The sequence below is a fragment of the Gopherus evgoodei genome, chromosome 1 (genome assembly GCF_007399415.2).
Source record: "Gopherus evgoodei ecotype Sinaloan lineage chromosome 1, rGopEvg1_v1.p, whole genome shotgun sequence".
Taxonomy (NCBI): domain Eukaryota; kingdom Metazoa; phylum Chordata; order Testudines; family Testudinidae; genus Gopherus; species Gopherus evgoodei.
In genome coordinates, this window is record NC_044322.1 from 256,075,981 (window position 1) to 256,093,596 (window position 17,616).

General features: G+C 40.7%; 1 protein-coding gene across 4 annotated transcripts in view; it reads left to right on the top strand.

The window, feature by feature from the left end:
• Positions 1-17,616, top strand: part of DNM1L (dynamin 1 like) — a 57,851-nt gene that overhangs the window by 34,687 nt on the left and 5,548 nt on the right. For 2 of the 4 annotated variants that reach the window (XM_030543637.1, XM_030543647.1), the window contains 11 exons: positions 371-491; positions 1,862-1,993; positions 2,315-2,521; positions 2,760-2,880; positions 4,332-4,487; positions 6,117-6,206; positions 8,649-8,741; positions 10,236-10,292; positions 11,433-11,510; positions 14,551-14,718; positions 15,372-15,481. In XM_030543637.1, coding sequence (XP_030399497.1) covers positions 371-491; positions 1,862-1,993; positions 2,315-2,521; positions 2,760-2,880; positions 4,332-4,487; positions 6,117-6,206; positions 8,649-8,741; positions 10,236-10,292; positions 11,433-11,510; positions 14,551-14,718; positions 15,372-15,481 — 1,333 coding nt within the window. The remainder of the gene's footprint in view (positions 1-370; positions 492-1,861; positions 1,994-2,314; positions 2,522-2,759; positions 2,881-4,331; positions 4,488-6,116; positions 6,207-8,648; positions 8,742-10,235; positions 10,293-11,432; positions 11,511-14,550; positions 14,719-15,371; positions 15,482-17,616) is intronic. The other 2 variants (XM_030543658.1, XM_030543668.1) reach the window with 1 other exon arrangement.

Below are 17,616 nucleotides of genomic sequence, written 5' to 3' on the forward strand. Positions count from 1 at the left end.
AGGTGCGGCCAGCCGGCTCTGTGCCCTGCCTCATGCGCAGGTGCTGCCCCTGCAACTCCATTGGCTGCGGTTCCTGGCCAATAGGAGCTGCAGGGGAAGCGTGCAGAGTTCCATGGCTGCCTCTGTGCATAGAAGCCAGAGAGGGGACATGCTGCTGCTTCTGGGAGCCATGCAGAGCTATGGCATATGTGGAGTGGTGCAAGCTCCAGATCCCACATCCCAGCAGGAGCTCGACGGCCTGATTAAAACATCTGAAGGACCAGATGTGGCCCCTGGGCCGTAGTTTGCTCACCTCTGCTCTACCGCCTTACTAAACTGCTTACAGCTGACAAACTTCTTATAAATGACAATTTTCCTGCTGTTTTGATAGGTCGAAGAACGCTTGCTGTTATCACAAAGCTGGATCTCATGGATGCTGGCACTGATGCTATGGATGTACTTATGGGAAGAGTGATTCCAGTTAAACTTGGCATAATTGGGATCGTGAACAGGTGAGTGTAGGGCAGTGGTCTCCAGCCTTTTTAAGTACAAGATCACTTTTTGAATTTAAGTGAAACTCAGGATCTACCTCAAAGAAACAATAGAAATAACAGTAATCACATAAACCCAAACACTCTTGCCCCATCCCTTCTCAGAGGCCCCGTCTTGCTCAGTGAAGGGTTGGACGTGTGGGAGGGGCTCCGGACTGAGTCTGAGGCAGGGGGTTGGGGTGGAGGAGAAGGTGCGGGAGGGGGTTCAGGCTTTGGCTGGGGTATGGGAGGGGTACAGGGTGGGGCTCCAGCTGGGCACTGCTCACCTCAGACGGCTCCCGGGCGGCGGTGCAGTGAGACTAAGGCAGGCTCCCTGCCTGCCCTGGCCCTGTGCTGCTCCCAGAAGTGGCCAGTTCCCCACCATTCCCCATTCCTGGTCAATGGAAGCTGCAGGTATGGTGCCCGCAGGTGAGAGCAGCACATGAAGACCCTGTACCCCTTACTCTCCCAGGAACCACTGCCAGACATGCCGAACACTTCCAGAAGCAGTGTGGGGCCAGCGCAGGCGGGGAGCCTGCCTTAGCCCTGCTGTGCTGCCGAACTGTTAGCGTACAATCTCCTGGTTTGACTGCAGGAGGATTGGCAACCCTATTGTGATTGGCTGGTCAATCGCAGAGCCTCTGACAGTGGATCTCAGTCTCAGTTACTGAGACTGAGATCCACTGTCAGAGGCTCTGCGATCTACCAGTTGGTGACCACTGGTGTAGGGGATGGCAATTAATATGTTCTTTTGAAAGCTGGATCTTTCCATAATACGAAGGAATGTTTAGGTTTCTCAAGCATATGGGTGTGGGATTTAGAATAAGGGATTTGGAGACGACAATAGCATCTGTATTTAATTACAGAAAGAAATAAGCAGTGAGTGGCCCAGATTCAAAATGTTGGCTGCTGTGTGGGTACCTGGATTCAGAAACTTAATCTTTCCACCTGCTTTACCCCTCAATCTTCCATGTGAGAGCTGATACCACTTTGATGTAGAGGCTGCATGCTTAATGTACTGCGGGTGGCTACTGCCCATACTGCTTTCCTATTTACTGTACAACACCAACCAGTCAGTCCATGGAGTAACGTTTCTATACCTTCAGAAGAGATGACATGTCTTCATTCCCAGTACCGAACCACCACCTTCATAGTCAGAGGAAAATGTTGACCAGACTTTGTGTAAACATGGTTAGTTAATGAGAGAAAATGGTTGGAGAAATGGGTTAAGAATGAAGGCAAAAATGGCAGATGTTCTGATGACTTTGGGATGGCACTATCAAGAAAAGTGGAAGCACGAATAAAATAATTGCACCTTACATTTATTTACTAATAGTTCTTTTTTACTCTAGGAGTCAATTAGATATTAACAATAAGAAGAATGTAGCTGATTCTATCCGTGATGAATATGCTTTTCTTCAAAAGAAGTATCCATCTCTAGCCAACCGAAATGGAACCAAGTATCTCGCTAGGACACTTAACAGGTACCACAGATCAATTGTCATGCAAAATGCAAAAAGCCGATAACAAATGAAAAGATTTTAAAATTAATGTTTTAAAAATTATTTTTATCTTTAGCATCCCTTAAGTACTACTGCTCTACAGTGAAACATTGGGATGTTTCCCTTTGAAATTTGAAACAAAATTTAGTATCTGTGGTTACTGTACTCTTTCTTAGCAAATGTCATAGAATATATTTGTTTGATTGTAATTGTTTATATTTTAAATTATGTTGGAGGTAACAAAGTTTGAAGAGGATTTCTTCCCTTTTCTAACAGAGGAATTTATACTTTCTCTATTTTTAGGTTACTAATGCATCATATCAGAGATTGCTTGCCAGAACTGAAAACAAGAATAAATGTTTTAGCTGCTCAATATCAGTCTCTGCTGAACAGCTATGGGGAACCTGTAGAGGACAAGAGTGCCACTTTATTGCAACTGATTACCAAGTTTGCCACTGAATATTGCAACACCATTGAAGGAACAGCAAAATATATAGAAACTTCTGAGCTGTAAGTATAATTGTTTGTTTATAGAATCTAGATTGTGATAATTGGCGTGAAACATTGGATCACATTACTTTAAAACTACAGTAGTAGTAGTAAAAGCAAATCGTAATATATTTGAAGATTTTATACTTTGATAATGTTAACTTTAAAATATTCAATGTGTTTGGCACAGAAAAACCTTGCAGTTAATATTTTTTCCTCTTCCTCGTTTGTAACTTCAATCTTAATTTTATCTTTTTAGTTGTGGTGGAGCTAGAATTTGCTACATTTTTCATGAGACATTTGGACGAACCTTAGAATCTGTTGATCCACTAGGTGGCCTTAACACTATAGATATTTTGACTGCTATTAGAAATGCTACAGTGAGTATTTATCTTAGGTTTCCTACGGTTTTTGCTTGTTGGATTTGAAATGGTTTTAAAAAATCTTGTTTTGATTCATGTCTGTTGTATTATGAAATTAAGGTTGTGCTTAAAGCAGGAATTCTTTATTGTGTGAAGAAAACAATATATCCTCCTCACATTTTCTGAGACCATACAAGTTAAATTAATTTTAACTGACATTAATTAAAACTAGGTCCTTCAAGAAATGTAAAGGTGTCCGTCTTTTCTTGGTCCCAAGTAATCTTAATGGTGGAATAACACATGCACTTCAAACTTTCCTAATAGTTACAAAAATAATCAGTCTTGTGCATAGTTTATAAAGCAAAGAAACTAGACTGGAATTAAGATTAATGATTGGATCTCATTACTATGATTATTTAGGCTACAGACGGGCTCAGGTCAACAACTCAGGCAACTCTTGAGTGAGGCCATTGTGGCATCAGAAGTAACTCAGCCACTAACCATCTTTACTCTACAGCTAATTTGCATGCAGCAATTCTATGGGGAATACTGGACAACATCTGTCAAGAGTTTTCACCGATAGAATGTTTGATACAACCGACGCTGGTCTTTAAAGGTTCATTGGTCACATAATAGCTTTGACAACCCCAAATACTTGAAAGGCGCCCCATAGCATTGCTGCCTCAACTCCTTTGCCAGAGGAACTGAGGTCTGAGTGCAGGGAAGAGACCTTAAAGCACAGAAACTTGCGGTATGTCTACACTACCTGCCAGATCAGCATGCAGTGATCGATCCAGCGGGGGTCGATTTATCGCATCTAGTCTAGACGCGATAATCGACCCCCGACCACTCTCCCTTTGACTCCTGTACTCCGCCACCGTGAGAGGCGCAGGCAGAGTCAACAGGGAAGTGGCAACAGTAGGTCTAAGTACGTCGACTTCAGCTTCGTTATTCACATAGCTGAAGTTGCATAACTTAGTTCGATTTCTCCCCCCCGCCACCCCAACCCTCCCTCCAGTGTAGACCAGGCCTTGGTGACTGGGTTCTCCCTGCTTCCCCCTTCATAGTACAATTCTCACTAATCTACCCCTCTGAACCTATAAATCAACTGTAGATTGAGGGCAAGGTTCATCACTGGGTGTTTTTTTGTGCAGCGTTTGTGTACTAGTGAGCTTCTCAGTGTGAAAATGAGTATATATTGCTTTGAATAATTACAATATCTTCTCTGTGCTGTTTTGGGATTATTCTGTGCGGCGGGGGAGGGGAGTGTTTTTTTAAACCCTTAGGTTACTGGTACATACTCTCAACCTTATCTTCATCTGAACATAATATTTTGATGTGGGAATAACATGATTTAATTTTGGGATTCATCATCTAATGCCCCTTTAGGGTTCATGCAGCACCTAGCACACTTTGGTGCTATTATCACACAAAAAGTATCTGCCTTTTTTCTTCCCTTTTTCGACTAGGGACCCCGACCTGCCTTGTTCGTGCCTGAAGTGTCATTTGAATTGTTGGTGAAGAGGCAAATCAAACGTTTAGAGGAGCCCAGCTTGCGCTGTGTGGAGCTGGTTCATGAGGAAATGCAGAGGATTATCCAACATTGTAGCAATTACAGTACACAGGTAAAAGCAGAGGTTGATTACTAGGTTTAGAAATGTGTACAAGTATTTTTTTTAGAAATATCATAGACTCTTAAGACCCAGGTTCAGTGCATTGCGACTTGTCTAACAGTATTGAGCAGCCTCCTTTATAGTAAAAATTCAGTATCCACATTACTTACACACACAAGTCACAGAGTTAGACTTGTGTAAACAGCTTTGTGAAAGTACACATTTCCCACAGAATACAAAGGATCTTATTCATAAGGGCAGACTGTCATTGTTGGCTTGTGACTCTAATAAGGCACTAATGGATTTGGCCATAAGGTTCAGATGCTCTAGTTTTGATAGAAGAGATGCAGATAGGGTAGTATTATTGAATGCCATAAGTTAACACAATGGTTGAGATTGTTTAGACTGATTTTTAAATGCGGCAGTCTAAATTCAGTTGTCATTTCCCACATTAGACTTAATGTTTGCAGGGCCACAAGAATATAAAATTGATTTTCAGGTTTTGCAGTCCTCGTGAAAATGCCATTCTCATCTCACTGATAGCTCAGAATGCCCTCCATGTATAATTGTTGAATGTATCGAAGAAACTTTTATTGGAAAACTTTAGAGTGTTGCTTTCAGAGACTCTTATTCTCTTAGAAAAAGGTTTAAATGATTAGAAATGTGTAAGATTCTTCCTATTTTCAGTATTTTGTGATCATTTAATAAAGTGTTAAGTAAGTTAATTACACTTTTGAATAATTTATTAAGCCATGAATTGCTGATAGCAGAGCTTACAGCAGATTACTAGAAACTCATGCTGCTCTGGCTTCACAAAAATCTCCTGCTTACCAGGTCTCTTAACCTTGATAGTTTAGCCTATCTATGTGTTGAAATTTCTCATATTCTGAATCGGCACAACACCAGGGAAGGGCTGAGACTTGCAGGAAAGTCCCTAATTAAGAATAACTTTTTATTCTTCCTCCCTCTTTCGTCGAGGCTTATGAGAGAAGCCACAGCAGATTTGTGTGGGAGATAGGAAGGAATTTAGAGGCACAGTCAGTTCAGTGGTAGGAATCCGTGTATTTTTGGATGAGACCTAAGTGAGGTCCAAACTGTTGTACATGTGGCTATAAAAGATCTCACAGCGCTATTCATTAATGGAAATGTTAACCCCAGCATCTTGGTATGTCCCAGTTGGGTACTTTATTCTGCCTGTCTAAATTTCTCACCAATTTTAATTGGATAATGTAAACTCTGGTAACGTCAACATCTCCAAATTGTCTGCATGTAACACTAATTTTAATTTACTTTGGGGGATACTATCAAAGGCACAAATTGTAATTAGGTGACTGCCATTTTTGTCTGTGAAAATCTTCCCCCAAATGTGCCTAGTGGGACAACAATATCAAGCTGTAGCTACAAAAATTATAAGCGATAACGGCGCATTCCCTGCTGTTAACTCTTATTGCTCATTGACTTGGTATTAACCCTGCTTTTGACTGAAATCAACAAGAACTGTAATCACAATTCCAACTTTAAGGGCAATTTAAGTTGATGGCCAGTAATATAAAGGGGGTCAGACTAGATGATCTGGTGGTCACTCTAATGGTGGCATTAGACTTTGACTCTATTACCTTGCTTTTTCTCCTTGTATTCTAGGAATTGCTGAGGTTTCCCAAACTACATGATGCCATAGTTGAAGTAGTGACCAGTCTTCTGCGTAAGAGGCTACCAGTTACAAATGAAATGGTAATTAGTGTTGTTACTTACCACCTTGTATTCCATTCCTGCTTGCTAGCAAACTGTTGTTTCTATTGGTGACTTCTTTTCTTAGTGCTTTTGTTTACCATATAATCTTAAAGTTTCTAAAACATTAGATTAAACCAAAATATTCAAAAATAGAAGTTAAATCCATATTTAGGCACCTAACTTTAGGCTCCTGATTTTGAATACCTTGGCCTAATTTAAAAAAAAAAAAATCCCCCTCCCCTTCAAAAAAATTTTACCTAGAATTCACATTTTAAACCTCTTAGCTTCTGTTTTCTTAATAACATGGAAGCTGTGCTTTCTTATCAGACTCAGAGATGCACAAAAATACATTACTAAACTTACTCACTTCACTTCCATAGTTGATTAGTATGTAGACACTGACACTGCTGCTGTGGAGTGGTAATATAGCATGTACCACCATACATCATAAGCATGGCCATAATGGGTCAGACCAAAGGTCCATCCAGCCTAGTATCCTGTCTGCTGACAGTGGCCAATGCCAGGTGTGGGAGTGAACCTAACAGGAAATGATCAAGTGATCTCTCTCCTGTCATCCATCTCCACCCTCAGACAAACAGAGGCTAGGGACACCATTCCTTACCCATCCTGGCTAACAGCCATTAATGGACTTACACTTACAAATAGGCCACACCTAGAGATGACCATCACACTCTGGTGTGCTCCAGCATGATCAGGTAGGGTCTGACAAAGAACCCCAATTCATGGCCTCATTTATACCTTCCCGCTAATTTACTAGCTTTAGCAAAAAACTAGATTGAAGCAGTGTCTCCTTGCTACTTTTCATCCTTCAAGGCCTTGTCTCATCTCTCTCCCCTAATCCTTGCTTGCACAGCAGAACAGTGGGAAGGTGTGGGTTTTTCTTTTGAGACAATTTCTCTTTGTCTTGTTACTGGAGCTCTTTTACTTTACTTTTCAAATCATACACCCTTCCATAAAACTACTATTTATTCTCACGGCCTTCATTTACTTGCTGATTGGGGCCTTTTCCCTATTGGCCACAAACTAAAGTGAATGGTATTCTCTTAACCAAAATTAGGCTAACTAATTTTTTTATTATACTATGATAAATGTAAAAGATAAGGCTTGGGTTGTCTTGGATTGGATTTTGTAATTTGATTTCATTGCTCAAATTTAAATGTAATGGTAGTTTTGACTGATCACCATTCATAATAAAGAATGATGTAGTCAGTACTATTGTACAAAAACATGCTGGGTTGTTGCACCACTGGATGGCATCAGCAACTCTGGGACAGTTTTTCAGGTTACTGGTTCAAATGTGGTGCAGAGTGCTTGTGATTGAAAGTTACTATGTCGCAGCTGTTAGGTGAAGAGTGTGAAATGAGTTGCAGCTTAGTCCAATTCTTAGTGGACAGATGTCTGCCTGAAAATACCATCAAGAGTGCCAGTTTGTGGGGATTGGGGGGATTTCAATACAGGGAAAAGATTAAATATGTCTTGATCAGTTTTCCCTCTAATTTTTCCCACCCATGTGCGGAATGAATTTTATGTGCACCAATATGGAGGTGATGTGTAGGGCCTAGGCGTTCGGAGTGTGGGAGGGGGCTGAGGGCTGGGACAGAGGGTTGTGGTGCAGGGGTGTGCGGTCTCCATCTGAGGGGTGCAGGCTGTGTAGTGTGGCCAGAGATGAGGGGCTCAGGGCTTGGGCAGAGGGTGGGGGTGCAAGGCTGTGGGGGCTCTGGCAGGGGGTGTGGGCTCAGGGCTGTGGCCGAGGATGAGGGGCCCAGGCCTGGGGCAGAGGATTGGGTTGCAGGGGGTGAAGGTGCTGAGATGGGGCCAGGGATGAGGGGTTTGGGGTGCAGCAGGGTGCACAGGCGCTATGGCGGGGAGAGAGGACTCCCCCCAGCTTTCTCTCCTGGCTGCGGCAGCTCTGGGGTTGGGACTGCAGGATAAGTACCCCAACCCCAGCAGGTCCGGGCCAGGAGAGGGCTGCCCTGGCTGCACCTGGGGCTGGACTCCTCTGGCCATGCTAAGGACCAGGCCAGGGCTGGGTCCGGGTGGCTAGAGGTGGGGGTGCCACTGCAGGTTGGGGGCCAGGCTGGATGTGGGCAGGGGTAGGGATTGCCCCTCCCCTGGCTGCGGCAGGTCCCAGGCAGGTTCCTTGAGCATCTGCAGGGTGCTAAATAGGCTGTTGCATGGCTATGCAGCTTATAGGGAACTTAGCTCATGATGGATGAATTACCTTCTTGCCCTAAGAATTTGTCCTTTTGGGTCAGAAATGAAATGCAACAGCAGGGCAGTGCGGGCAAAACCTATGATGTAGGTGTTTATGCTGTACTGTGGATAATTAGACTGCAGTTTCTACAGTTGCCAGTCCAACACCCTTTCCTGGCATTAAACAACTCATAAAATCTTAACTATGAATTACTTTTCTCCCTCTAGGTTCATAATTTGGTGGCCATTGAGTTAGCTTATATCAACACGAAACACCCAGACTTTGCTGATGCCTGTGGGTTAATAAACAACAACATAGAGGTAAGGAAAACACAGCCTTTTAAGTGATGCCCTGATTATCTATAAGGGACTCAAGTTGAACCTTTTTTTTAAAAAAATCTGAACATAAATTGTATACTCTTACAACTGTCCTGTGCCTTTATATACTTAATATGAAAACCTTTATAATTACAACCCATAAATTTAAACTTAAGACATTGCTTACGTGTTCCTCTGGAGCATGTCTCTTAAGGCATCAGTAAGTATTCCTTATTCTTTCTTAAAATAGCATGTTTTTAAAATATGCGAAGCGAAATAAACTCGGATAATACATTGTAAATACTAATTCCATGTGTTTCAAAAGCCACTTAAAGTACAAAACAAAACTAATTGACAAGACGCAAACTTCACAGAACAGAGGCCAATACTAACTAATGTACATTGTTTAGCACAGGTGATTGGCTTTTTTCTCCCCTAAATATCTATCTATTTCTGAGAGACAAAATAGCCTTTTAGATGTTGAGAACTGGCCATTATCCTGAGGCTTCCCACTTCTCACTACCCTAACATTGATTTCTTCTCTCACTTCTCCAACCACATCTCTCACCGTCCATTGACTTCTTATATTTCCTCTTGTCGCTTATGTTTTGATGCTCTTTATTATTTATTTTGTATTATATAATGGTAAGCTCGCTGGGGGCAAGTCTTTTACCTATGGCCACAGTTCTGCCATCAGATTTGTGCAGGTGGACTCCCATTGACTTAGTGTGGGAACAAAGTCTGTCTGTGATGATCCTATTGCAGGAATAAGGACTCTGTCAGTGCATGTAAACGTCTGTGGTATCTTATACAAATTCTGAATAGCATACAAAATCCCCTTTTCTAACATTTTCTGAAAAAAAAATAATGGGTCTGAAATCTGTTCTTCTAAGTTTGTAATGCTTTGTCCTTTCTAATGAGCAATCTATTCTCAATCATCATAAAAGTCCAATCTTTCTCTTTATTCACCTTGACTTGCTTCAACTGCTACTTTGTTGTTCTATAGGTAGTGCAAGGTCTCTCCTTTCCCCCCTTTCTTTTGGGCTAGTAATTATCAGCCTGACCATGCTGCTCTAGTAGTCAGTTCCTTATGGATATTATTTTATAAACACACTTCATAATGAAGACTATAGGGAATCCATCCTGATCCAAGCTGTATCTTGGTTTTTAAGGTCTGTGGCTTAGAAGCTCAATTTCTTGAGTGTACTGCAAAGATCTGTGCCTTGAATACTTTGTGCATTGAACACTTTGTTCAGTTCAGATTTTATATTGCAAATTAGATCTGGCCACTTAATCCTTCAAAACTGTCTTGTCCAGCTAACAGGTTTTGATTTAAAACATCATAGTGTGGGATACAAGCTACTTTGCGATAAATGAGACACATGTTGCTAGCATCAGTCTTTACAGTTTAGGTTCTTGTCCCTGAAGCAATAAAGCTTGAATGCGCCTTGACCTAGAATGATAAATAATCAAGGTTTTTGCTGGCTTTTTTTAAAGGAGCAAAGGCGTAACAGGTTAGCCCGAGAATTGCCTTCTGCTATGCCACGAGACAAGGTGAGTGAATATTCATTTAAAAAAAAAATTGTTTAATGCACAATCTTTGATCCAAAGTGTGAGAACTGTATTACACACTTATAGTCCATGAGCATCTTGTTAAGTAGGTGAGATTTAATGTGTTTGCAAGCATTAAAAAAAAAAAAGTGGGTCATAACTTGTATGCTTAAATGTGGTTTGAGGGAGAATCTGGAGATTTTAATCCTCTATGGTGTAATGGTGGGTTTTTTTGTTTTTTTTTTTTAAGATCCCAAAGCCAACATGATGATTCAAACTTTCAAAGTCACTTTTAGAGCTACAGTTAATAATGCAGCATTTTATTCTCTGGAAGAAGAAAATTAAGCTGTAGCATGAGTTTATTCTCAGGCTTAGACATAGATCCTGTCTATTCAATTCCAACCTTTTGACCAGTACTATTATATTACTGCTCTTTCAGCTGTATCCCATCAGCTCGTTTAGGTTTGCAAGGTTCTCAAGATAAGTTGGTAAGTGCACGAGGCAGCACTGAGTGACATAGAAAAGTGTACTTAGTTGTGAAAATGGGCAATATGTCATTTTAGAGTGTTCCATGCACTGTGTTGTGTGAAATTATAATAAGCCCAGATTGGTGCAAAACATCTTTTTCATGAGTCTCCAAAATACTGTTTTAAGCTTTGCAGGAATTGTTGACATTTGTAATTTAAAAAACAGTTAATGAACGGAACTTTAAGCAAGTGAGAGAAGCATTCAAAATGTATCCAATATTACTTTATAGGATCAACCTAGGATCTGTGTGAACTAGTTGGTGGAAGAACTGGGAGTGTTAAGCAGCAGTACAGAGCTTGTTTTGTATGCTGTTTGATCATGCCCATTACATCATGCTTTTCTGTTATTTCATTGTACAGTCAAATTTAAATCTGCAGCGTGGGAATTGACGACAGTTTGGAGGCCAAACAAGCCGGAAGTGTTTAATTTTTAATTGGCTGCTTTTTAAGGCCTTTGGGATTCTTCTCCTGTTCGTGCTGGGCTGCTTGTAAATCTACAAGTTAAAAATGTCTTTCTGGATAGCTGAGATGTTAGTAGAGAACAATGTATGACTGTATTAGGCACATTCAGTGTCTACCCTTAGTTGATTTTTTTCTGCATTTCTTACCTTTTTAGTCTACTAAACCTCCAGGTGCATTGACATCTGCCTCCCAGGAGACCTCTACTGCTGCTTCTGCTGAGGCTGATGGCAAGGTCTGTCCTGATCCTTCCTATTAGCACTGCATGCTCAATCCTGTTGTGGTTCACCTTGGATAGTACAAAAAGTAGTTCATGTACATAGTGTTTTGTCAATGATGCAGTGTCCTCTGCATCTGTCAGATCATGTGTCCTGTAGTGCTGAGGTTGCCTAGCATTACTCACATTTCATTAGATTGTACAGGGCAGGTAATGTATGCGGTACACTCAGATAGAAATGTCATTGCTTTCGTTATCTGCGTATTTGTTTGCAGTGAATTGTGGTGCAAATGTGGAGAGACATAATTTGCAGGAAATTGTTTCACCAAAATAGTCTGTTCACCTACCATACTGTAATCTAACATTTTGAGCATGTTTGTCAAGTTGTGTTTTAATATATCTTAATGTTTAATGGAAGAAAGCAGAAGATAAATTAAAGGTGTGAGTCTCCTGCTGCCTGCAGGGAATCTCTCTAGGATCTGTTCTAGCTGAATCCCCTTTTTGTCATTTTAAAAATAATCCCTGCTAACCAATTTATTTGTATCTGTACAATACATCTTGCAATGGCTCTTTACATTTCAGCTCCAGTGTACTGCCTGTTTTGTTGTTTTCACAGCACATCTGTGTGAAAAACCTTTCACCTCCTAGTCGTCGTCATTTTACAGGCAGGAATGTTTGCTGTTGAATATTGCTATCACAGGAGCTTCATGCCCCATTGTGCTAGATGATGCATGTATATATGCAAAGACACTGTCGTGTATCGTCGTGTTTCCCCCCCCCCCCCCCCGCCCAGCCCCGATTAAGGAGTTTGAACCTAAAATAAATTCTAGTTGAAACTGGAGTTTTATCTGTACACAGTAGCAAGTGATTTAGGGGGGGTTAATCCACCAAGGTCACCTAAACAAAAGCTGAAAACGGCTCTTCTTAGACTAGGCTTTGTGTACTAGTGATGTGTATTCCTTAGGCATTATGATGGCAGGATTGATTACAGGGGAACTGTTGAATTCAAGCACGTTGCTGTTCACTGTATAAAATTTGTGTTTGTAAATTTGATAAGGCTATATGCTAATCTTAATACTCTTTCTCAGTGTGTTAACAAAATGTAGTCTGTCTTGGAGATTGTTTCTGAAATATTTTGGACAGTGATATATGTGACTGATTCTGTGCTGAAAGGATATGGGGTGCATTTAGAGATTACTATTATGAAGCCATATTCTGTGGTTTAGCACCTAATCTGATGATAGTCATTTTTGGCAGCAGTCCTACTACTAGCAGAAAATGTAATGAACCTTCTTAAGTCTTTGTCTGTCTTAATGTCTCCTATTTTGTTAGTGGTTAAGATTACGACTGTAAAAATTCAAATCAGTGTGTTTTATGCACATTACCTGTTAACAGTTGTGTTTAGGAAAAAACCCAAAACACCTGTTTGAATCCGACAGTTGAGTTGCTCAGATATAAAATTGAGTTGTCTTCTGATTAGATTGATTCATCATTAACTTGAGTGTATATATATATTTTTTTTTGCTTGCTTGCTTGCTTGTAGTTTCCTTTTGACCCATGACAAGCTTTGGTAATTATTAATTTTTTAATCATGAGCACAGAAAGTGGGGTTTGACTTGTTTTCCACATGTACTTGAAACAAGATATAAGAAGTGTTTCAAGGTTCTCAGTGATTCAACTATGAGATTTAAATTTATTTCTCTTCACAAACAGTAATAGCTTTGTCAAAGGTATATGAGCAGGGTGAATAAAACAGACGGTAGGGTTGTAGAGTGGTGGGATGGATGATCAGGTTCTGTGAATATGGGTGCATCTAGCAATGTAGCCTTCAAACTAACAATCTTCAAAGTAATGCAACAGTATCACCTACTAATACTTTTTCATCCAGTGTCCCTAATGTGCGACCCAGAGTGGGTGTTGCATCCTTTTACTGGGAGATGAAGAACAGCCTTTCTCTGTAAGGGAAGTTCTGCTGGCTGAGAATGCCAGTTCTTGCCTGTCTCCCAGTGGGTGGAGATTTCCTTCTGTTTTGCTGATCTGGATTATTTAACTTTGGTTTATGTCCCATTGTATACCAGCTCTTGCACAAGGAGGGGCTGGGCAGTTGGTCTCTTGGAGACAGATCCCTAAAGCTTTGCGGCACACACATAAGCTTTTAATACCTGGGAACCTGAATGCGTGGGGTTTTACAACTGTTATTGTAAAGGACTGTTCTTGCTTCTATTTGAATTGAGGCACTAGAGAAAATCTGTTGAATGGGTTCAAACCTTTCAGAATTATGTTGCGTAGAAATATATTTACCGAACCAAATGTGTTAAATAAAAGCTACTCCTTTCAGTTATTGAAGGCACCTACTGCTACAAGATAGGGGGTAATACTTTCCAACGTGATTTAGGAGCCTAATTCCCATTTTTCAAAATGAACTAGGTACTTAAGAGTCAAAGCCTGATCTACATGGGAAATCTTGAAGTGCTGTAAGGGAGAATGTGAGTTTAAGGCACTATAGCCATATCAGTGTAACTCCCCCTAGGGACACTCGTATTCCAGAATTCTGGTGTTGCTTATGTCACTTCGGGAGTAATGTAAGCTAAAACCAAAATAAGACACTCTTGTATTCCAGAATAAGAATATCCAGGCAGGGTAGTTATACCAATATAACTATAGCTCTTAAGATATTATGATGATTATTATAGTTTAATATATTGGAAAAGGTCCAGTGTACATAAGCCCAAGTTTCAGAGACTTGTGGGATTTAAGCTCTGAAGTGCCTAATTCACTTTTTAAAATGGGAGTTAGCCTATTACGCATATTTGAAAAATTGTACTCTGTTTACACTGACACTGCTCAACATTGTCACAGTGAATTGAATGTGTCCTCCCCAGTCCATCACCCAAGATGAAGCTTGGAGAGAGGGTAGAGTTGTTGGAAGCAAAGAATGAAATAAAGTGAGCCATGCGTGATCACCTGGTGGTGGTAGTAGTAAGCTTCACAGGAGACTGCCTTGCAGTGCCTGAGTTTTGGCTGACCAGTATTTCTTTGCATTGTCCTGTTTCTGCAGGCTGCTCCTGGGGTGGGAGATGTGACTCAAGAACCTGGAACAGGCAACTGGAGAGGAATGCTGAAACCCTCAAAAGCCGAAGAACTATTAATGGAGGAAAAATCCAAACCAGTTATAGTCCTACCTGCCAGTCCTCAAAAAGGCCATGCTGTAAACCTGTTGGATGTGGTGAGTTGTGAAAGAGATGATATATCTGGACCTCTCCTGATTATCTCAGGCACAGGAAACAGGATTTTAATCTATATGAATTCTGTACTTGTAGAATACAAAACTATTATTGGCATATGGATAGGCAGATACCTTCTGAGGTCCTCTGCCATTAACACTTCCATTCCCTTTAGTTCATGGAACAAACTGGGGGAAACTGACTTATTTTCACACCCATCTAAATTAAGGGACTATTTGTCTACTTCATTAATCTTTTTATAGCATTAATCTCTTGTCAGAGTAGCAAAATTGCCCTAGACTTCAGCAGGATCAAGTGGACAATCACTTTCACTGTCAGGAACCATGAGCTATTGTAAAAACTAAAGTCACTTGATTAAATTAAATCACTCCTTCCTTTTTCTCTGAGAGGTTGTTTTCTTGAGAATTTCCTGTCCTTTGTACTACCTCTCCGCTCAGTTTCAGGCTCATGTTTTTGACTTATCAAAACATCTGTAGTTCTGTTTTGGGGAGAGTAAACACTTGTTGCAAGACCAGTTGGAATCAAGCTCAAAGATGAATGGAGTTTACACACTGCTATCGAAAGTAGGTGAAGTGTTTTAAATAAAATCAACCTGTAAACATTAAAATAAGATTGTCTTTATTTTTTCCTGTAGCCTGTACCTGTTGCACGCAGACTCTCTTCCCGTGAGCAACGAGACTGCGAAGTGATAGAACGACTTATCAAATCCTACTTTCTTATTGTCAGGAAGAACATTCAGGACAGGTAATAGCTAACTTTATGTAGACATGTAAACCTTGCAAATCTTCGTGTAATATAGCCATACCATTTGCTGCTGAATACAACATTGCATTTATATTGCTTTATCTCTCTAGGCAGAGTTTTTAGTAGATCTACAAGGAGGAGCTGTGAAATTTGATTCCTTATAAAATTGAAGTCCACTTGATAGGCAAAAAGAGCACACTTTTTCAAAGCATCCAATACTAGTTCTTGTTTTTGAGTACTCTGTTGCATTGCACTTTAAACTTCATTTGCTTTTAAAGAGAATGTCTGCTTTTGTATAGGATACTGCAATCTGTATTGATGGACTGGGGGCAAATAATTGGCATACATCCAAGGTGCGGTCAAAGGACTTAGCTTTGCAGCCACCAGCTTTCCGTCTGAGGATGCTCATATAGAATTATTTTGACTAGTGTGTGCCAATTCTCTGCCGTAAGGCTAGATGTAGTAATGCTGCCTCTGCTGTGTAGACTGTCTTTAAAGTTGCTGTTGCCCAGTTTTGTTTTGTTTTGTTTTTGGTAAGAAGAATGAAGCAAAGAAGAGACTAATGGTTTTATTACTGAAGGTTTTACAGAAAAGCCAGCAATTTATCCCTTTTTTTTTAATAGGCAAAGTAAGAGAATTCTGTAATTTGAAGCTTCGATCTGGTTGTCTAGCCAACGCTATGACAATTGCAAGATTGTTCTCCAGTATTCTGGTCCAGTTTAATTTTAAATGACTCAAATGGTGTTTCCTCATTTTCCATTTTAATGCTATCCAAAAGTCCTTTTACCCCACACGTTCAACCTTGATTTACCTGTACTTCACTTTATCCTTGTATTCCACGTTATATACCCTCTTGTGTTCCCCTAAATAATTTTGTTCTCCCTTCTTCATGCACTTTTTCCCACATAGGCTCACATACTGTGTGTGTCATGGCTGTTTACTTTTACACTGTGTAACCTTACAACACTTAAGAGCCAGTATGTGTTCCCATGCAAAGATGTCTTAGGAATTGGCCATCGAAAAGAGCACTTTCATCTCTAAGTTTAATGGCAGAGTTAAGTCAGGCTCTTACTTGGATGTTGCCTCTAACCCTGTATCATCCACCCATCCGCACAACCATCTGATCTGAGTTTAGCGGTGCTTTCAACCTAGGTTAGCTATCTCATCTGTCACTGTAGGCTTAAAATCTGTTTTCACTCAAGCTGGTAACCTGCCCGCTTTGCAATGAGGACACAGACTAAATCACTTGATTGCTCACTGTCCTACAGTATCTTCCCACATGCCCAAAAGGACAGACAAGTTCTCCCACATTCACTTGGAAAGAATAGAGTAGCTTGGCTTACTGCAGCACAACAAACCATGGGGTATGCCCCCAGAAAGTGCTAGTGACAGACATAATATAGCGCCAATGAGACAACATTAACTTGGGTATGGCTTTTCAATGTAGCTGCTTACATCCAGGTTAGGCTATCCCAAGTGCTCCTGCCTGGGTGCTGATCACCTGAGTTAGGATATGTTTTCGTTGCACTTATCACTCCATAAGAAGTTCATGGTTTTTATCTTGCCAATTCCTATCTATATTGATTTTTCCACTTTGTCAGAAGAGCTCTTCTGACAATGTCCTGTCAGATTCATAAGCAAGGCAGGGTCAGTATTTTGAATTTACTGCAGGAAATTCAGGGGCACTTGTAACTACAGAAATCCATACTAAACCAGTGTTCCTTCTTGGTATTTCAAGTGTGACATAAATCTGAAATCTTGCCCACTTGTGATCATTAAAGATTTCATAGCTGCCTTTTCATGAATAGGAGTCTTCAGGCTTGGTCATGGCCAAACTGTTTTGGGTAACTATATTCTGCTTGTCTAAATTCTCCTCGCATTTTGAAATTCCAATCACTTCTTGCTGTGTGGTGCCTTAGAAGCAGTGTATAGGGTACTGGCAGAGAATTGGTAGACCTATGTTCTGTTGCCAGCTCTTTTGCTGACCTAGTGTGTGACCATGGACAATCACTGCCCGGTGCCTCCATTTCCCTTGTCATCCTTTTGTATTGTCTATTTAGATATTAATAGACAGATCCTGCTGTGAAGAGCTTAATGTTTTTACAGTGCCTAGCACAGTGGGCCTGATCTTGATT